The 14,135-nt window shown below is 56.5% G+C and overlaps 1 protein-coding gene and 1 long non-coding RNA gene across 6 annotated transcripts in view; one reads left to right on the top strand and one right to left on the bottom strand.

Moving 5' to 3' along the window:
* FLI1 (Fli-1 proto-oncogene, ETS transcription factor) overlaps positions 1 to 12,794 on the bottom strand; it is a 129,985-nt gene extending 117,191 nt beyond the window's left edge. Inside the window, exons 1-2 of one of the 5 annotated variants that reach the window (XM_019421395.2) lie at positions 12,535 to 12,794; positions 11,253 to 11,333 (exon numbers count right to left, since the gene is read on the bottom strand). In XM_019421395.2, the coding sequence (XP_019276940.1) occupies positions 11,253 to 11,291 (39 nt within the window). In that variant the 5' untranslated portion in view covers positions 11,292 to 11,333; positions 12,535 to 12,794. Of the gene's footprint in view, positions 1 to 3,715; positions 3,997 to 5,199; positions 5,311 to 11,225; positions 11,334 to 12,534 lie in introns of those variants that run through there. The other 4 variants (XM_053900265.1, XM_019421397.2, XM_019421398.2 and 1 more) reach the window with 4 other exon arrangements.
* On the top strand, positions 2,410 to 6,360 carry LOC109250365 (uncharacterized). Its single transcript, XR_002073006.2, has 3 exons — positions 2,410 to 2,601; positions 4,813 to 5,350; positions 5,901 to 6,360. It is a non-coding gene; the product is annotated as an uncharacterized LOC109250365 (long non-coding RNA).
* Positions 12,795 to 14,135: the final 1,341 nt, after the last annotated feature.

The following is a 14,135-nucleotide window of genomic DNA, read 5'->3' on the forward strand; positions in this document are numbered from 1 at the left end:
TTAGGGGTTGTATGGTGCTGCATTTTCCTGAGGTAAAGGATGAAAACTGAAAGTGTCTCTGCTCGATTGTGGCTTTATCGAAGCATCCTCTCCGACCATCCTGGCTGATACGACCACATCACTTTCTATCCCCTAACCTGCTTCATTGTTCTTCAGAAGGGGTATCACTCCTGGACACAGAATTATTTATTTATGCGTCTGCCACCTCCGTAGAGTATTCATGCCAGCAGGGTTTTGATACCTGTTTTATCCTCAACACAGAAAGCAGACCCTTGGAGCATAAAAGATGCGTGATTAATATTATAGTAATATTAATATTATGTTGAACTAATAAAATATGTCTTATGGTAAATCCAGAGCTCTGATCTAATGCTCTGACCAATCGATCCCCACAAGCCCTATCCCCAAGGAGAAATTCAACTCATGTACATTCAGCTAAGGTACTAAGCTTTCTTTAATCCTTACTCTGATTTCTGGCAAGGGAGCACCTTGGCCCCATTTTGTAGATGAGGAAACTGACATTCAAGGAACCGAGATGCCTCACTGTAGGGCCCACAGGAACCGAGTAACAATTGAGAATGGACTCAAGTTTTTTGACTTGGAGTCTGCTGTGCATTTCTCTGTCTCATTCACCATGTCTGCATCCTCAGGGGTCGTTTCCCCATCTTTAATTGGGACCGTGGGCATTGAATCAAGCTTTCCTGGATGGAAGAATGAGATTCAATTGAAGACTGCAAAAAACCAAGAGGCGGGTTTTGAAACCAGGTCATCTCTTGAGCAGCAACCCGTATCACGTGATTTTCAACACTGATAATATCACTGTGGGGAGCAGGGGTGGGGTAGGTGTTGTTTAATATCTCGGGTTAACTTGTGTGTGGCAGAAGAAGTGCGGAATGGATCCTGAAAATTTTAGTATTCCTAACGTGATGCTCAGAGCCTTCCCAGGAGACATTCTTGGAGAGGAGAAGGGAACATGACACAGAAGGACTTGTAACAAGGGCAGCGAGATTAAGATTTTGAAAACACTGAGTTGTGTAAATTATGCACAGAATAAAAACCCTCTGCAAAGAAATCCAGACTCCCCTGGCATCCTGGAGCAAATACCTCCTTAGTGCTGAGACCCAGAGGTATTTTAAAAGATAGACATGCCTTATAGTTGAGGAAGAAATATGCAGGTGCATAAAAATCATATTCCGGAATTACTCGAAGATGATTTGTCAAGGTCACTCAAAGTGGGAACCCACATTCTAGGTTTCTGTCTACAGACCTCAATCTGTATAAAACTAGATTTCGTGAACATGCAGGTACATGTCCTTATGGGAGCATATAATGTGATATATTAGGAAGAGAGGATTCGAAAGTTACTACTGTAGAGCTAGTTTAGTCCCACTGTTTCATTTGTACAAAGATTTTGAACTTCACATGGGTCTAATGGACCGTGCACTCTCACACGGAGACCAGAAATCCACGGGCCTCCCCTTGTCCACTGTCCCCTGCAAAGACAGTGCTGGAATCATCTCCGGAACAGGGTCTGGGGAACATCAAGGTCCAAAGGTCACACAGGAACAGGAAACTGGCTTTCACACACTTTCAATACCAAAGTATACACCAGCAAGTCAATTCTGCAGACTTTGGGTGACCAAAGATAACTCTGAAAGTCGCTGCTCTGTGGGTGCGTCTGCATAGCCGGGTCACCTGGACAGGAGACAAGGGTGCTCCTGAGGAGGGTTTGGAGGGGCTCCCAGGCTCCCACCACCCACATGAAAAAGAAGACCTTTATTTCCATCCTTGGCATGAAGCACCAGGGTCCTTAAGCCTGCTCTCACTGCCTGCCACGCCAGTCCCTGTGTGTGTATCTAAAGAGGTTAGCACATCTCGGGTACACAGACCACAGCTTCCTCCATTTGCTCAGGGCCTTAGAGGTCCGAGTATCATGGAGATATTGCTTCACTTCTCCTTAGGGTGTCCACATCAAGACCCTGGAGCCATCTTACCAACCTTCCGGATCAGAGGGAGTGCTTCTGGGTAAGGGGTAAGTGTCCTGATGAGGGGGGCAGGTTTCTAGAGCAGAGCATCCTTTTACCAAACCTGGGACACACAGACACTTGCAAGCACACGCCCCGCAGGCAGAGGAGCAGGCGCAAATGACCAGTGGCCACCTCCACCCTCGCTATAGGGACACTCCTCACCCCCACGCACTTTAAATTGGAAGAATCCAGACTCACAGAGGCTCCCCTTAACCCAGTACAACCAGTTATCGCCTCTCCAGATTTTCAAGTTCCTTCTGTTGGTGCCTTTTACCTAAGTCAGCATGTTTCAAACTTTCAGAAAAGAAAAGGAAAAAAAAAAACCTTAGAAAATAAAAACCACTACTCCACCCAAATGATAAAAATCTCTTCAATTCTCCAAGCACAACATCTTAGTCTCCTCTTAACTCAGCACTGAGCGAGAAGTTGATTCCTTTGGGTTCTGGGGAATGGCGGGCTCTGCCAGTCCCCACCTCACCAGCCTAATAGTTTTTCCAGACTGACTCCTGCTTGGTGTTGCGGGACAGCCTGGAAGCCGACTCCTGGTCCCATTCATTGCTCTCGGTCCTCTAAGGTCAGTCACTTGAGGGGGTGTCCCTCCTCCCTGCTCCTGGCCCCACTTCTCGCTTCCAGAAGGAGCAGGCAATCAACACTTCTGAAGTCTGACTCGAAACCCAGACCCTCGGCCACCCCTCTGGGCTGCATTTTGCAACTCAGACCCAGGCGCGAGGTGTGTGGGGTGACGCGAGGGGGGGGGGTGTGGGGGGTGGATTTGGCAGGGCGGTCGCCGGGGCCGTGGGCTCAGCGCCGGCCACCGAAGGAGAAGGGGCTGTGCAGGGCGCGGGACCCTCTTTGGGAAACCGTGGAGCGCGCCCTGCCCCCGGAGTCGGCGCACGCCGGGGCGCGGAGAGCCGGGGCCGGGGGCTGGGGCTGGGGGGGCGGCGCGGAGCGGGGCCGCAGAGAGACCCCCCTGTCGGCTGAGCGCCGAGGCCCGCCCGTCAGTCCCGGGGAGCCGGCAGCTCCCGAGCGCCGAGAGCCGGCAACGCAAATACCAAGAGGAAGGGAAACCAGCCCGCGCTGACATGTAAACAGGGGATTCCATCTGGAGGAGCCCGCTCAGACAGACCCCCAGACACACTCACTTGCACCCCGATCCGCCTGCAACCCATCCACTTGCCCGCCCCAGGGCCCTCCAGGCGGGGACCAGAGCTGGTGGCGGCTGCATCTCCCGCCCCCGTCGCCTTCGGCCTTGGGTAAGAAGAAGCCGGCCGCCGGGCCAGTGCCCGGCGCCTGGGCCAAGACGCCCAGCTTGCCCGGGGATGGGGAGAGTGATGGACCCGGGGGTCCCCGGCTCCTGCCTTGGATCTGCTCCCGGGGTCCCCAGGTTTCACGCGGACCTCCGTCCGCAGCCCGGCCCGCAGCACGTACGAGCGGGCCGGACACGGCTTCGGGACAAGGGGTGCGGAGGGCGGGGGGGGGAGATCGCTGTCGGTCGTGAACCCGGAGGGTCGCGCCCGCGAGTGAGACTCGCCACCGGAGCGCGGGAGGAGACGGCGCGAAGCCGGGGCACGGAAGGAAGGGAGAGTGGCCACGTCTTCCGGGACCCCGGCGCCCAGCGCCAAGCCTGCCCGCTGCCTCGCCGCCCCGGCCGGCCCCGCCGCTCCCGCGCCCACTGCCCAGTCGCTTACCTTAATAGTCCCGTCCATTTGGCCAAGTCTGCAGCCGAGCCCCCCAATATTCCACACATTGACCCGGTTACAGCCTGACCTCGCAGCCCCTTCGGATTAGCCCGGCGCGGCCTCCCTGGCGCCCTGGGCCCTCCCTGCGTGCCCCCCACGAGCGCCCTGCCCTCGCTCCCCTGTGCACGTTTGTTGTTGTAGCGGAGCGAAAAAGAGACAGTTAACCGGATGAAACTTTTTTTTCAGCTAATTTTGGGAAGTGACTTCACTTTGCGAATCGGGGAGGAAGTCCTATCTCTCTCTCTCTCTCTCTCTCTCTCTCTCTCTCTGTCTCGCGCTCTCCTCTCTCTTCTCTCCCCTCTGCTCTCTCCCTCGTCTTCCCTCCCCCCACACCCCCTCTTCCTCCCCTCTGCTGGTCCTGCTTTTCGCATCACACACACTATATAAATATACCCGGAGATGCCCAGATACATTCGTGCGCAGCGCACACAGGATACTTGCTCCTGGGAGATAAGAGAGAGCTGGGAACAATGCCGGGGTCCACGCCCGGCGCCCGCGCCCTGATTCCCGCAGTCTGCACCCCCACCCCCAACACCTTCCCCCAAAGTCCAAAACCAAACGCCTTTGGCCTCCTTCCTTTTCCCGGGGCCGTTGGCCGAAGGTGGCCCTCTTGACTCATTCCCTTTCCGTTTCTTCCCACAGATAGGTTCATTAATGCTTTTTCCAGCCGGAGTAAACTTATGGGGGGGGGGGGGGTTAAGTTTACTCGGGCTGGGGATAACCTGGAGCCTACTGCCCGGGAAGATCCGGACTCAGACCGAAGGAAACCAACCATTAAAAAAATGCATCCAATGGGAATTTTTCCACTCGGGCCCTCGGCTGCCGAGTCGCGGCAGACTCCGGGAGCTATTTCACCGGCCGACGCGGACTCTGGGCGGTTTCGGAAGGACCCCACCATCGGGGGCGAGGACTAGGCTCCCAGTGCATTGTTAGCAGAAGGGCGCCCTCCGGGCGGCGCGCCTCGGCCCTTTGCTCCTGGAGAGCTCCCGGCGCCCGCCCAGGGCCAGGACCGGCAGCACCATAGGCCACTTCTCCGCGCCTTCTAGGGTCCAACCCCTTGCACTTTACCTAGACCAGATGGCCCAAGTCCCAGCGTTCGGCCAGAGCCGCCTATGCAATGCTACTCCAAGCCCCAAGAAACCTACGCTACCGCGGGACGTTCCCTCCACACTGGTCAACAGGTCTGCAGAGCGCAGCACTCAAGATCGCGGCACCGTCATCCCCACCCAGCCGTGAGGCCAGCCGACTTTTGGCCCGCCTTGTCGGCCCCCGCCACCCGGAGACCTCCCCCGTCTTTCTGCAGTGCCGCCGAACCCTCCAGTTGGGGCAGCCTCAGGAGTCCGGCGCGCAGCGAGGAGACATCCCCCCACCCCACTCCTCCCCCAGGCGCTCTCGGCCTGACTCCCTTCTCCCCAACCTCCCAAACAGGTTACCTTGTCCACGCTCTCCAGACCACGCTTTGGACTTTTTCACTTTTATTTAAGAGTCCACCCGGGGAAGGAGGAAAAAAAAATCCAGAGGAGATCCGAGTCAATTGGAAAGAAAAAAAAAAAATTCAAAAGGGTGTCCACAGCGGCGAAAAAGGTGACTTATTAATTCTTTATTTCTTCTGGAGCAATTGAGCCAGAAAGCTAGCTCGCCTCCCTCCCTCCCTCCCCCCACCCCCTCTCGAAATTAGTCTCATCAATTCAGCTCCAATTTTGGGTTCGAATACAGACGCGGGTCTGAACGTGACCAGACCTGGAGTGGCGGGTGCAGCCTGCCAGCAATTGAGACTCGGTGTGCGTATGGGGGAGTGGGGTGGGGGTGGGGTGGGGGTGGGATGGGGGCCGGGCCGACCCCCCCACCTCCTGTCTGCTTCTCAATCCAGGGGTCTGCTCCGGGGCTCCCCTGGGACCGCCACATCTGGTTACCGCTAGCGGGGTCAGTCCCCCCCCCCCCCCTTTGCCTGGGGCCACCAGTTCTGGAGTTCAATTAAAAGAAATCAGGCTTAACCCTTTCCTCCCCTAGGCCGACCGCCTGCCCTCTCACTCTTCCCTTCAGCTTTTCCACATGCTTTCCAGAGAGGAAAGAGGTTAAAGGGAAAGGAAGAATGAATTACATCCTTTCAAACCCCAAATTGTTTCCTTTTCAGCCCAGACTCTGTCGACCTTCAAACGACAACAGGGCTTTCAGGAGGGTGCGGGGAGACCACTTCCCACCCGAACCTGGCCAAAAACCCGGCACCCCCAGCCACATCGGCCCTCTTTCGGGCAGAAGGGATTCCAACTCCACCACCCGGAGGCCCCCTTCCGGGTCCTGGGCAAACACTGAGGTTGCTAATGGCCACCCCACTGGAGCCGCTGTTCCCCCTTCCTGACGCACTCCTCCAAGTGCTTGAGAAGGCTCCTCTATGGCAAAAATGTTGTCTAGGTCTCTCTTCCCAACTTCTATTGAGCAAAGATCCTATTACCTTCACTGCACTGATCAGTACAGTTACCCCAGTAAGCCTAGCACCCCCAATTCCTTGCAGCAGCAGCTGTCTCTCCCATTGGGAGTTGCTCAATATGCAACTAGATTAAACTGAGGACTTGCCCTCCTGTTTTCACCGTGGAGCTCAATAGCACTTTCTGTTTCTCCCTGAAAACCAAAGCTATGGCAATTTCGTAATTTTGAAGAAGATGGGGGGGGGGGGAGAGGGAGAGTGGAGGCTGGCGTTGGCATAACGGTCACCCCTTTGTGACTTACTGACTGGCACCCCTGCCATGCCTTTTGCTCGTTCTGAGCCCCCCCCAGGAGGAGCTCCTGTCCATTCACAAGGTCCTCCACCCAGAAAGGAGAATCCCCCTCCCCCCCCCAACTGGGAACAACAGCTCTCTGAGGCATTCCAGACTCCCTCCACCCCACACTGACATGCTGGTGGGCAAGTGTGCCCCACTTATGTAACTCTGGGTTTGCCGCTCAGCTCCTGCTGCTGCTTCTATTTTCAATCCTGAAGGGGGGAAAAGCCCTAACCAAACACAACAGTAAACAAGTCTGCCCTGTTTCATGTGGTTACCACCAGACATCTGGAAAGATGGTTTGATCCTGGCAGCTCACATTGTTTTCACGAGCAGCCAAAGAGAATATTTCGAATGTTTGCATTGAGACAAATTGATAGAGAGCCTGTGGTGAAGCCGGCTACAAATGAAATCTGTCTTTGAGTTGGGGAGGGGAAACCCCTCCCCTTCGCCCCTCTCTCCCTCCCCTTCTGTCCTCTCTCCCGCCCCTTCTCTCTCCCCTTCCTCCCTTCCTCTCTCCTCTCTCCCCCTTCTCCTAGCATAGCCAGGGACTGGTTACCCCAGCCCACACACTTGCACACACCCTCTTTCCTGGCTCACCAGAGACTGTCCTGCCGGCCTTTCCCAGACTGGGCAGGGCTGGTGACCCGCGGCCAGTGCCTGCTACCAGCCGTGCCCATTCCACCAGCCCAGACCCACGTTCAAGTCAGGGAGCCCTCACACAAAGCCAAGGAAGCAGGGCCAGCATTTAAAACAAAAGCTACCAGGTCTGGGGGGGGGGGGGGGACCAACAAAACAACTCACCACACATGTCTAAGCCTAGGGTCACGGGCAGAAAGCACGAACACGGAGGCGAGTATTTAGGAAATATTTGGGTTTTGAGCTTTTTCGCTGGAACTTCGGGGCTATGACTTGCCTCGCACCATCCGCACTTGACAGTATTTTCAAACATGCGGAAGTCCTGCTTCCCGCGGGAGGGGAGCGGCTGGGCGAAACGTGTCTTGGCTCTCTCAATGTCAGCCCTTTTGACCGGGTCAAGCCTTTCCAGACGCGACTTCCTGGGCTTCTTTGGTCCCAAGCCCAGGTTGGGGGTGGGAGGACGCGACAGTCGGAGCCGGGTCCCCAGGGTGCCTCTCCGGACCCGGGTCACTTGAAACCCCGAAAGATGCCAGGCCTGGCACAGCTTGTCGGGCGGATCCTTTCCCCTGCGTCCTCCCTCCTCCCCCGCCCCTCGGGTCCAGCGCGGCCTCGGCGGGTATTCGAGCTGGCAAAGGGGGGGGGGGGGGGGAGAAGGGGGGAGGGGGGAGAAGCGGGGGCGCGGGGGAGGGACGGGCGAGCGAGCGCCAAAACTCCAGACTGCACAACTGCAGCTTCAAGTGTCTGGCCCCTCGCTCGAGGCCATAATTAATTTGAGATTTATTTTTATTGGAGAACTCGAGTCTCGTCTGACCTTAGCCAAACAAGGCAGCTCGAGCCGCCCCTGGATGCGCTTGAATGCCGGGGAATATTTCTGCAGGAAGGCTCTGCAGGCGCGCCTGCTTTGAATTTGTTTCTCAGACTTCATCTACTCACAGATTGAAGGAAGATTTAGAGCCTCTGCTCGCCCTGCCCGCTCCCCACGCTCGTTCTTGCCTTAGCGCCAAGCGGGTTCAAAACGCTACGTGGGAGGCCGCGGCGGCGGCGGGAGGGCCGGGGGCCGGCTGGCCCGGCTGGGGGAGGGTCTCTGCGCCCAGAGCCCGAGGCGCTCGGGGCCGGGTCCCCAGACCACGCGGCGTCGACTAGGAAATCCCAAGGGAGTCCGAGGCCGACCAGAGAGCGCAGGCTGACAAGAGGTGGAGACCAGCCAGGTGCCGGGACTCTCACCCAGCGGCGGCGCCTAGACTGGGGCTTGGGGTGGGGGCGGAGGGGAGTGGAGAGGGGAAGGGAGAATTTCATCCCCTCCGATCTCCGTCCTTCCTGCCTCCCGGCCGCCCCACACGGCATTTATTCTAAGTACAGACCTGTGTCCTTGCAGCCCCTCTGCAGGACCTGTTGGCCAGATGCTGCCCCTGGGCCGTGTGGTGCTGAACATTCTGGAGCTCTAAGCCTCCTTTGGTCTGGTGCGTGGTGTGCATGCTGGTGTCTCCTCCAGCATGCAGCAGGGGCTGAACCAGCAGGGTAGGTGGTGAGGGAGTGAGTGTAAGGAGTAGGGCAGATTCGCTAAGGGGGGAAGTGGAAGACCCTGACCGTCTCGTGGGACGGGCGAGGGACCTTCCGAGTAGTGCCCCTCGCACTGGGATCGACTGCGATTTGCATAGCACGGGGCCAGGATTCCTCTTGGGTCTCCTGCCTGCTCCACCCCGTAGCTGCAAGTTGGGAAGTCCAGGTTGAAAGCCTCGCTGGGGGGCCAGGCTCCTAGGGTTTGAATTCTGGCTCCGCACTTACCAGCTCTGTATGTTTGAGCAAGCTCCTTAACCTCTTTGTGCCTCAGTGCCTTCATCTGTACAGTGGTGTTATAATAGGACCTACCCCTGGCGGTCAGCACAGTTCTGTCCTTAGCACCACCCCTTACAAGCTGCGCTCCGTTAACCTCTCAATACCTCGGTTTCTCATCTGCAAAATGGATTACCTCCTGGGGTTGGTATTAATATTAAAGGAGTTAGTATAAATGCAATGCTTAGAACAGGACCTGGCAAATGTAAGGGGTACCTTAATGGTACCACCATTATTCACTTACTGCGTGTTATGGCCTTGAAGAGTCACTCGTGTTCCTTCGCTCCCTGCCCCTTGCTCTTTCCAGCCTCATCCCCACTCTAAGGGCTGTCCTGCGCATAACCCCCTGAGCACTCTGGGGGGTTCTCAGAGCCCAGATCGCTGCCGGGTGGACAGGGTGCCCTTGACTGCTGCGCCCGGCTCGGCTTCAGGCCCTGGGCCTGGGTGCCTGGGCTCTCAGTGTTTGTCAACAACCTCGGAGCCGGGTGCCTGACGCGCAATGGCAGGGGCTTGGCAGCCTGGGACTGTTTGTGCCCCTCTGGCAAATGGTCGATGTAGGGAGCCCGCGGAACAGACCCAAGATTGTCCCTGCCACGCAGACCTTTCGCCGCCGTCAATGCACCCCTTTGTGCAACAATACAAACTTTGTGGCTGCTGAAAAATCCATTTTTCCCCCTTGAAAAGAGCTCCTGCGGCGAGCGGCTCCTTTGGCTGCCCACAGCTCCTGGACTGCATCCTCTCTCCCTGCTCCCCACTCCAGACCGCTCCGCTCTCCTGAGCCGGTTTGCTTTCTCTCTGACTCCGGGCCCGGGTCAGTCTCCTGGGCTCCCACTTGCCCCTCTAGGCTTTGTCATCCCTGAGGTTTTGGATCCCCGAGTGTGTGCAGACCGGGGTGGAGGAGTGGCTGGGGGCGGGGGTGGGGGGGGGGAGGGCACTTGCTGTCTTTGGGGCCGGGCTGGAAGTGAGAACTCCCTAAGCTTCTGGAACTGGGCGTGGCGGGGGTGGGAGGGGTCACAGCCTGCCTAACCTCTCCGGAAAACTGGACTTAACGAACCCCAGCGCGCTTTAAAGCCTCCCGGTGTACGGTGTACGCCCTGCCTCTTCCTGGGGGCCATCGGTCCAGCCATCTATTCATTGATTGTCGATACATGGAGTCACTTATTTTTCATTCATTCATCATAGATTAAACACCTCTTCCCCGCCAAGGCTCCGGGACCCGGCCTCCTTCAAGTGACTATAAAACTCCTTTAGATCTTGGGAAGGGGTGGGAGTCGGGACATGAGTACCTCGTGTCAACAAATTTCCCTTTAGAGAAATGGGAGGAGGGCTGGACGCTAAAGTGGCTCTCCCCCAGGGTCGAGCCCCATGGAGGTGGCCACGGGCCGGCAGACTGACCCACACTGCGGTGGCATTCCCGGATGCCGGAGGGAGCTCAGCTTGGGCAAGCAGGTGGGGGTGGGGACCTCAGGGGCGGAGTTTCAGGGAGAAGGGGGCGGGGCCGGGACCCGAGGGGTAGGTTTTCAGAACCGCGGTGGGCCCTTCCTCCTCCGACCTGGGACTCCGACTCGGGCTGGCCCCGGCTCTCGGGGCTGCTACCCGGAAGGAAGGAGGTCGCGCCTGGGTCCCAACCCCGGGCACCCTCAGCCCCGCCCCGCTGGCGCATTTTCATTTAAACGTGCAACCCAGATGTCCTGGCCTCGGTTTGTTTACATTCTTGGGAACTGTTGTGAGTGGGAAAAAAGTTCTATATTCTGTCAAATGTAGCAGTCTGCTCTTTGGAGGGCGGGTGGGGCCAAGAGAGGTGGGCTTCAGGACCGACGGGGTGTCGAGCCGGTGGGAGAAGCGCGTCGCGTTCACACAGCCGCGTACACACGCCCAGAGGCTCATGTGCACGCTCCCCAGTACACGCAGACCCTTACTTTGAAACCTGTTGTGCGCCAGCGGCGCGGGCGCAGGACCCACTGGGACCCGATGCTGGCTCGCAGGTCCGCCGACTGGCGTCTCGGCTTTCCCTGCCCAACCTCATCGCGCTCACCCACTTCCAGTCTCCGATCAGTGCCTACCGAGAGCGTTCCTCCCCAGCCAAGGATTCCCGAGGGTCTGTGCCACCCTCGGGTGGTCGGGAGCGCCCCAGGCTCCAGATCCACCCGCTGAACCCTCCACCCCTTTTCCCGGGGAAAGCGGGGAGCGACCACAGGCCCGGTGGCAGAGGGGCTGGGGGTCATTACCTGTTTAAAGACGCTGTCATGTCTTACCTTGACGTAAGACGACGTGTCGGGGACTGTCTGAAACATCCTCCGTTGGTGAGGAAGGGTCAGGAAGGCCCAAGAACCAACCTGGGTGGGAGAAACCTCAGTCACCCGAGAGTACAGCATGGGTGAGACGGTGGTGGGTGAGGGGGCAGGTGGTTGGGGAAGGAGGCTGGATGGCTCTGATCGCCCAGACCAGAAACGGAGGATCCCCGTGGTCAGGTACTGGGAGCCAGTTCTGCGTCTCTGCCTCCCGACTTCAGGCTAAGGGATGGCGAAGGTTGAGAGCCGGCTCAAGACGGCCTGTGGCTTTTCCTTGCAGTCCTGTAACCCTCCTCTATCCACAGATGAGACCACCCACCCCCACTCTGACCCCGGGCCTGGGTACTTTCACACCTAGGGACACAGGGGCCCCTCTGAGCCGGAAGAGAGAACCCTGCCCTGGTAGGGGTCGGTCTCCCCAGGAATGCAGCCCAAAGCCCCAGGGAGCAGATATTTACAGAACTGCCAAGCTTGGGCCCTCAGGGCGCAGATCTTCAGCCTGCCTCCCCAACCACCTCAGGACTCCACCAGTGGCCAGCTGCCCCCCCTCTTCCCTGCTAGTGGACCGCTTGGGGAGGACGACTGGCTGAAGGTCCTAGAGATCTAGGGAGGCCCTTTCCCCAGCCCCGGCTCCTTAAAAGAGTTTTGAAGGCAGAGACCAAGATAGTGAATGACGCAGCCGCATTTCTAGTGGCGGGGGAGATGGTGTGTGAAGTCTGAATATTTGGGCTAGCGGGTGCAAAAACCACCCTAGATGCCAGGTGCCTCTGGGTGAGTCTCTCCCTGCCTTGCCAAGTCTGGCCCTCTTGCCTTCCTTCTCTTAAACCATCTTTAACGTGGCAGCCTGCAGCTTCTCCGGCAGCCAATGTGTTTCTGATAAAGCACTTTTCTCCCCACTAACAGATTCCAGCTTTTGGCTCCTGAAGCCACAACACACACACACACACACACACACACACACACACACACGAGTTCAGGGACCAGGTACGTTCCTTTGGGCTCCTAAATACCTCTTTCCTGCCTCTGTCTTCTCCCCGGGAGTGTCCCCGATTTTGTTTGCAACTTGGAGTGAAATTTGCAAGAAAAGGGGTGGGGGGCTGGGAAGGAGAGAAAAGAAAGCCCCACTCCAGAGAATGAGAGAAAGAAAGAGTCCCAGAAAGCATCCCATTTCCCTACTGCAGCTGGAGCAGGGAGAGGCGCCACCACCCTAAGTCCCCTCAGAGATCCCCCCTACACGAACACTCACCTTAGACACCCTTGTCTGTTTGGCCAGCGGCAGCCGAACTCCTGAAACTCCAGGATGTCTGAGCTCTGAGTGCTAATTCTCTGCTACCAGAGCCCCCGAGATCCTTGGTGGTGCCAGAATTAAACCTGCAGGCTGCCCGGAGTCAAGCTGCACCTTTCTTTGCAGTGTATCCAGACCGCCAGCCTGGGTCCCAGCAGGAGCTGGGGGGCCCGCAGGAACCGCTGGGCTCCTCTGTCTGTGCGCCCTGCCGCTTTCCTCTCTGCCGCCTCTCTCTGGCTCTCTTCGTCCCACTCCCCCTTCCTCTCTCTTTTCCCGTCTTTTAATTTGATTTCCGTTTTCTTATCAATATTTCAACTGCTGTCTGATGAATTGTTCTAATAGACAGCCACCCGTGTGTGCCCCTAGCTGCTTTTCCAGAAACCTCCCGGCGTTGCTAGGAAATGTCAAGGAACACTAGAAACCACACACATATCGCAGACGTAAAGCCAAGAGGAGACGTGGGGACCCAGGCCTCCTTTCATTTGATTATTTACTTTTTAAATGATCGCTATGCAAATAATTATTCCTAGGACTTACATAGTATGAATGAGGTCCTCTTTGATTTTTCAAGCCCTGAAGTTTGGCTTACTTAAGGTTACCTTTCCCTTTATGTGGACCTCCCCTGAATACATCTTTTTCTGATCCACATTTTCCAGGCAGCATGTATAAGAGCAAGGTGATTTGCAAATGTCAGGGAAACAACCCTATTATGGAGTTTTAATTTCAAAACCACAACATTTAACAACACCCTCTCTAAGGGGGCATTTCAGGGTCCTCGAATTTGTGTTGTGTTTTTCTTTTCTTTCTTTCTTTTTTTTTTTAAATTTTGGAATGTTGCTCATTTCTTCACTCTAAGACGTGGCCTTGAATGGGGCTCCGATTGCCGAGTCTGTGCTCACATTCACTCTCTTTTAGTTGCCCAGTCCAGGGCCATTCTCCACAAAACAGCCCGGCCTCGGCCTCGAGAGGAGTTGCCAGTGTTGCTCCCTCCCTGGCGGGTGGTTTTCACACCCTGGAGCTGCTTCTGAGTCTCCAGTAACCAGGAGCTTCAGCACCAGCTCCCCACCCCCCCCCAGAACGCTTGGCAAAGACCAGAGCAGATGAACTTGGGAGGGAGAAGCAGGGGGGGTGGTGACAGGTAAAGGTAGAGAGTGTGTCAGTTTGTAAGAGCAAAACCACAGCTTTGTGTACCTCCGAGAATTAGCCTCAGTTGCTCAAGCTTTGTTCTTTCTCTGGTGCCTAGACCCCTGACTGTTTTGGTTCTGGACACTGAGAGAATTAATTCAGTACCTGTTCCCTTTTCTCTGCCTCCCCACTCCCTACCCCTCAATTGGCTCTGGAAATTTCTGACCAAGAGCAATTGCTAGGATTCCATTTCTGGAGAAAGCACACTTATCACCCAGATCTCCCCATGTGGGGGGTATGAAGACTGGCGGCAGGGTTATTCATTATTTCCTTCTCAACAATATCCCGATTTTTCTCTCCGTCCTTCCCCCAAAGCTCAACATATTGAAACATTTTGCTGCTTACTAGGAGCAGCCAGGAGAGCTATGAGGTGAAAG

Source organism: Panthera pardus, unplaced genomic scaffold (assembly GCF_024362965.1).
Source record: "Panthera pardus isolate Hobbes unplaced genomic scaffold, ASM2436296v1 HiC_scaffold_12, whole genome shotgun sequence".
Taxonomy (NCBI): domain Eukaryota; kingdom Metazoa; phylum Chordata; class Mammalia; order Carnivora; family Felidae; genus Panthera; species Panthera pardus.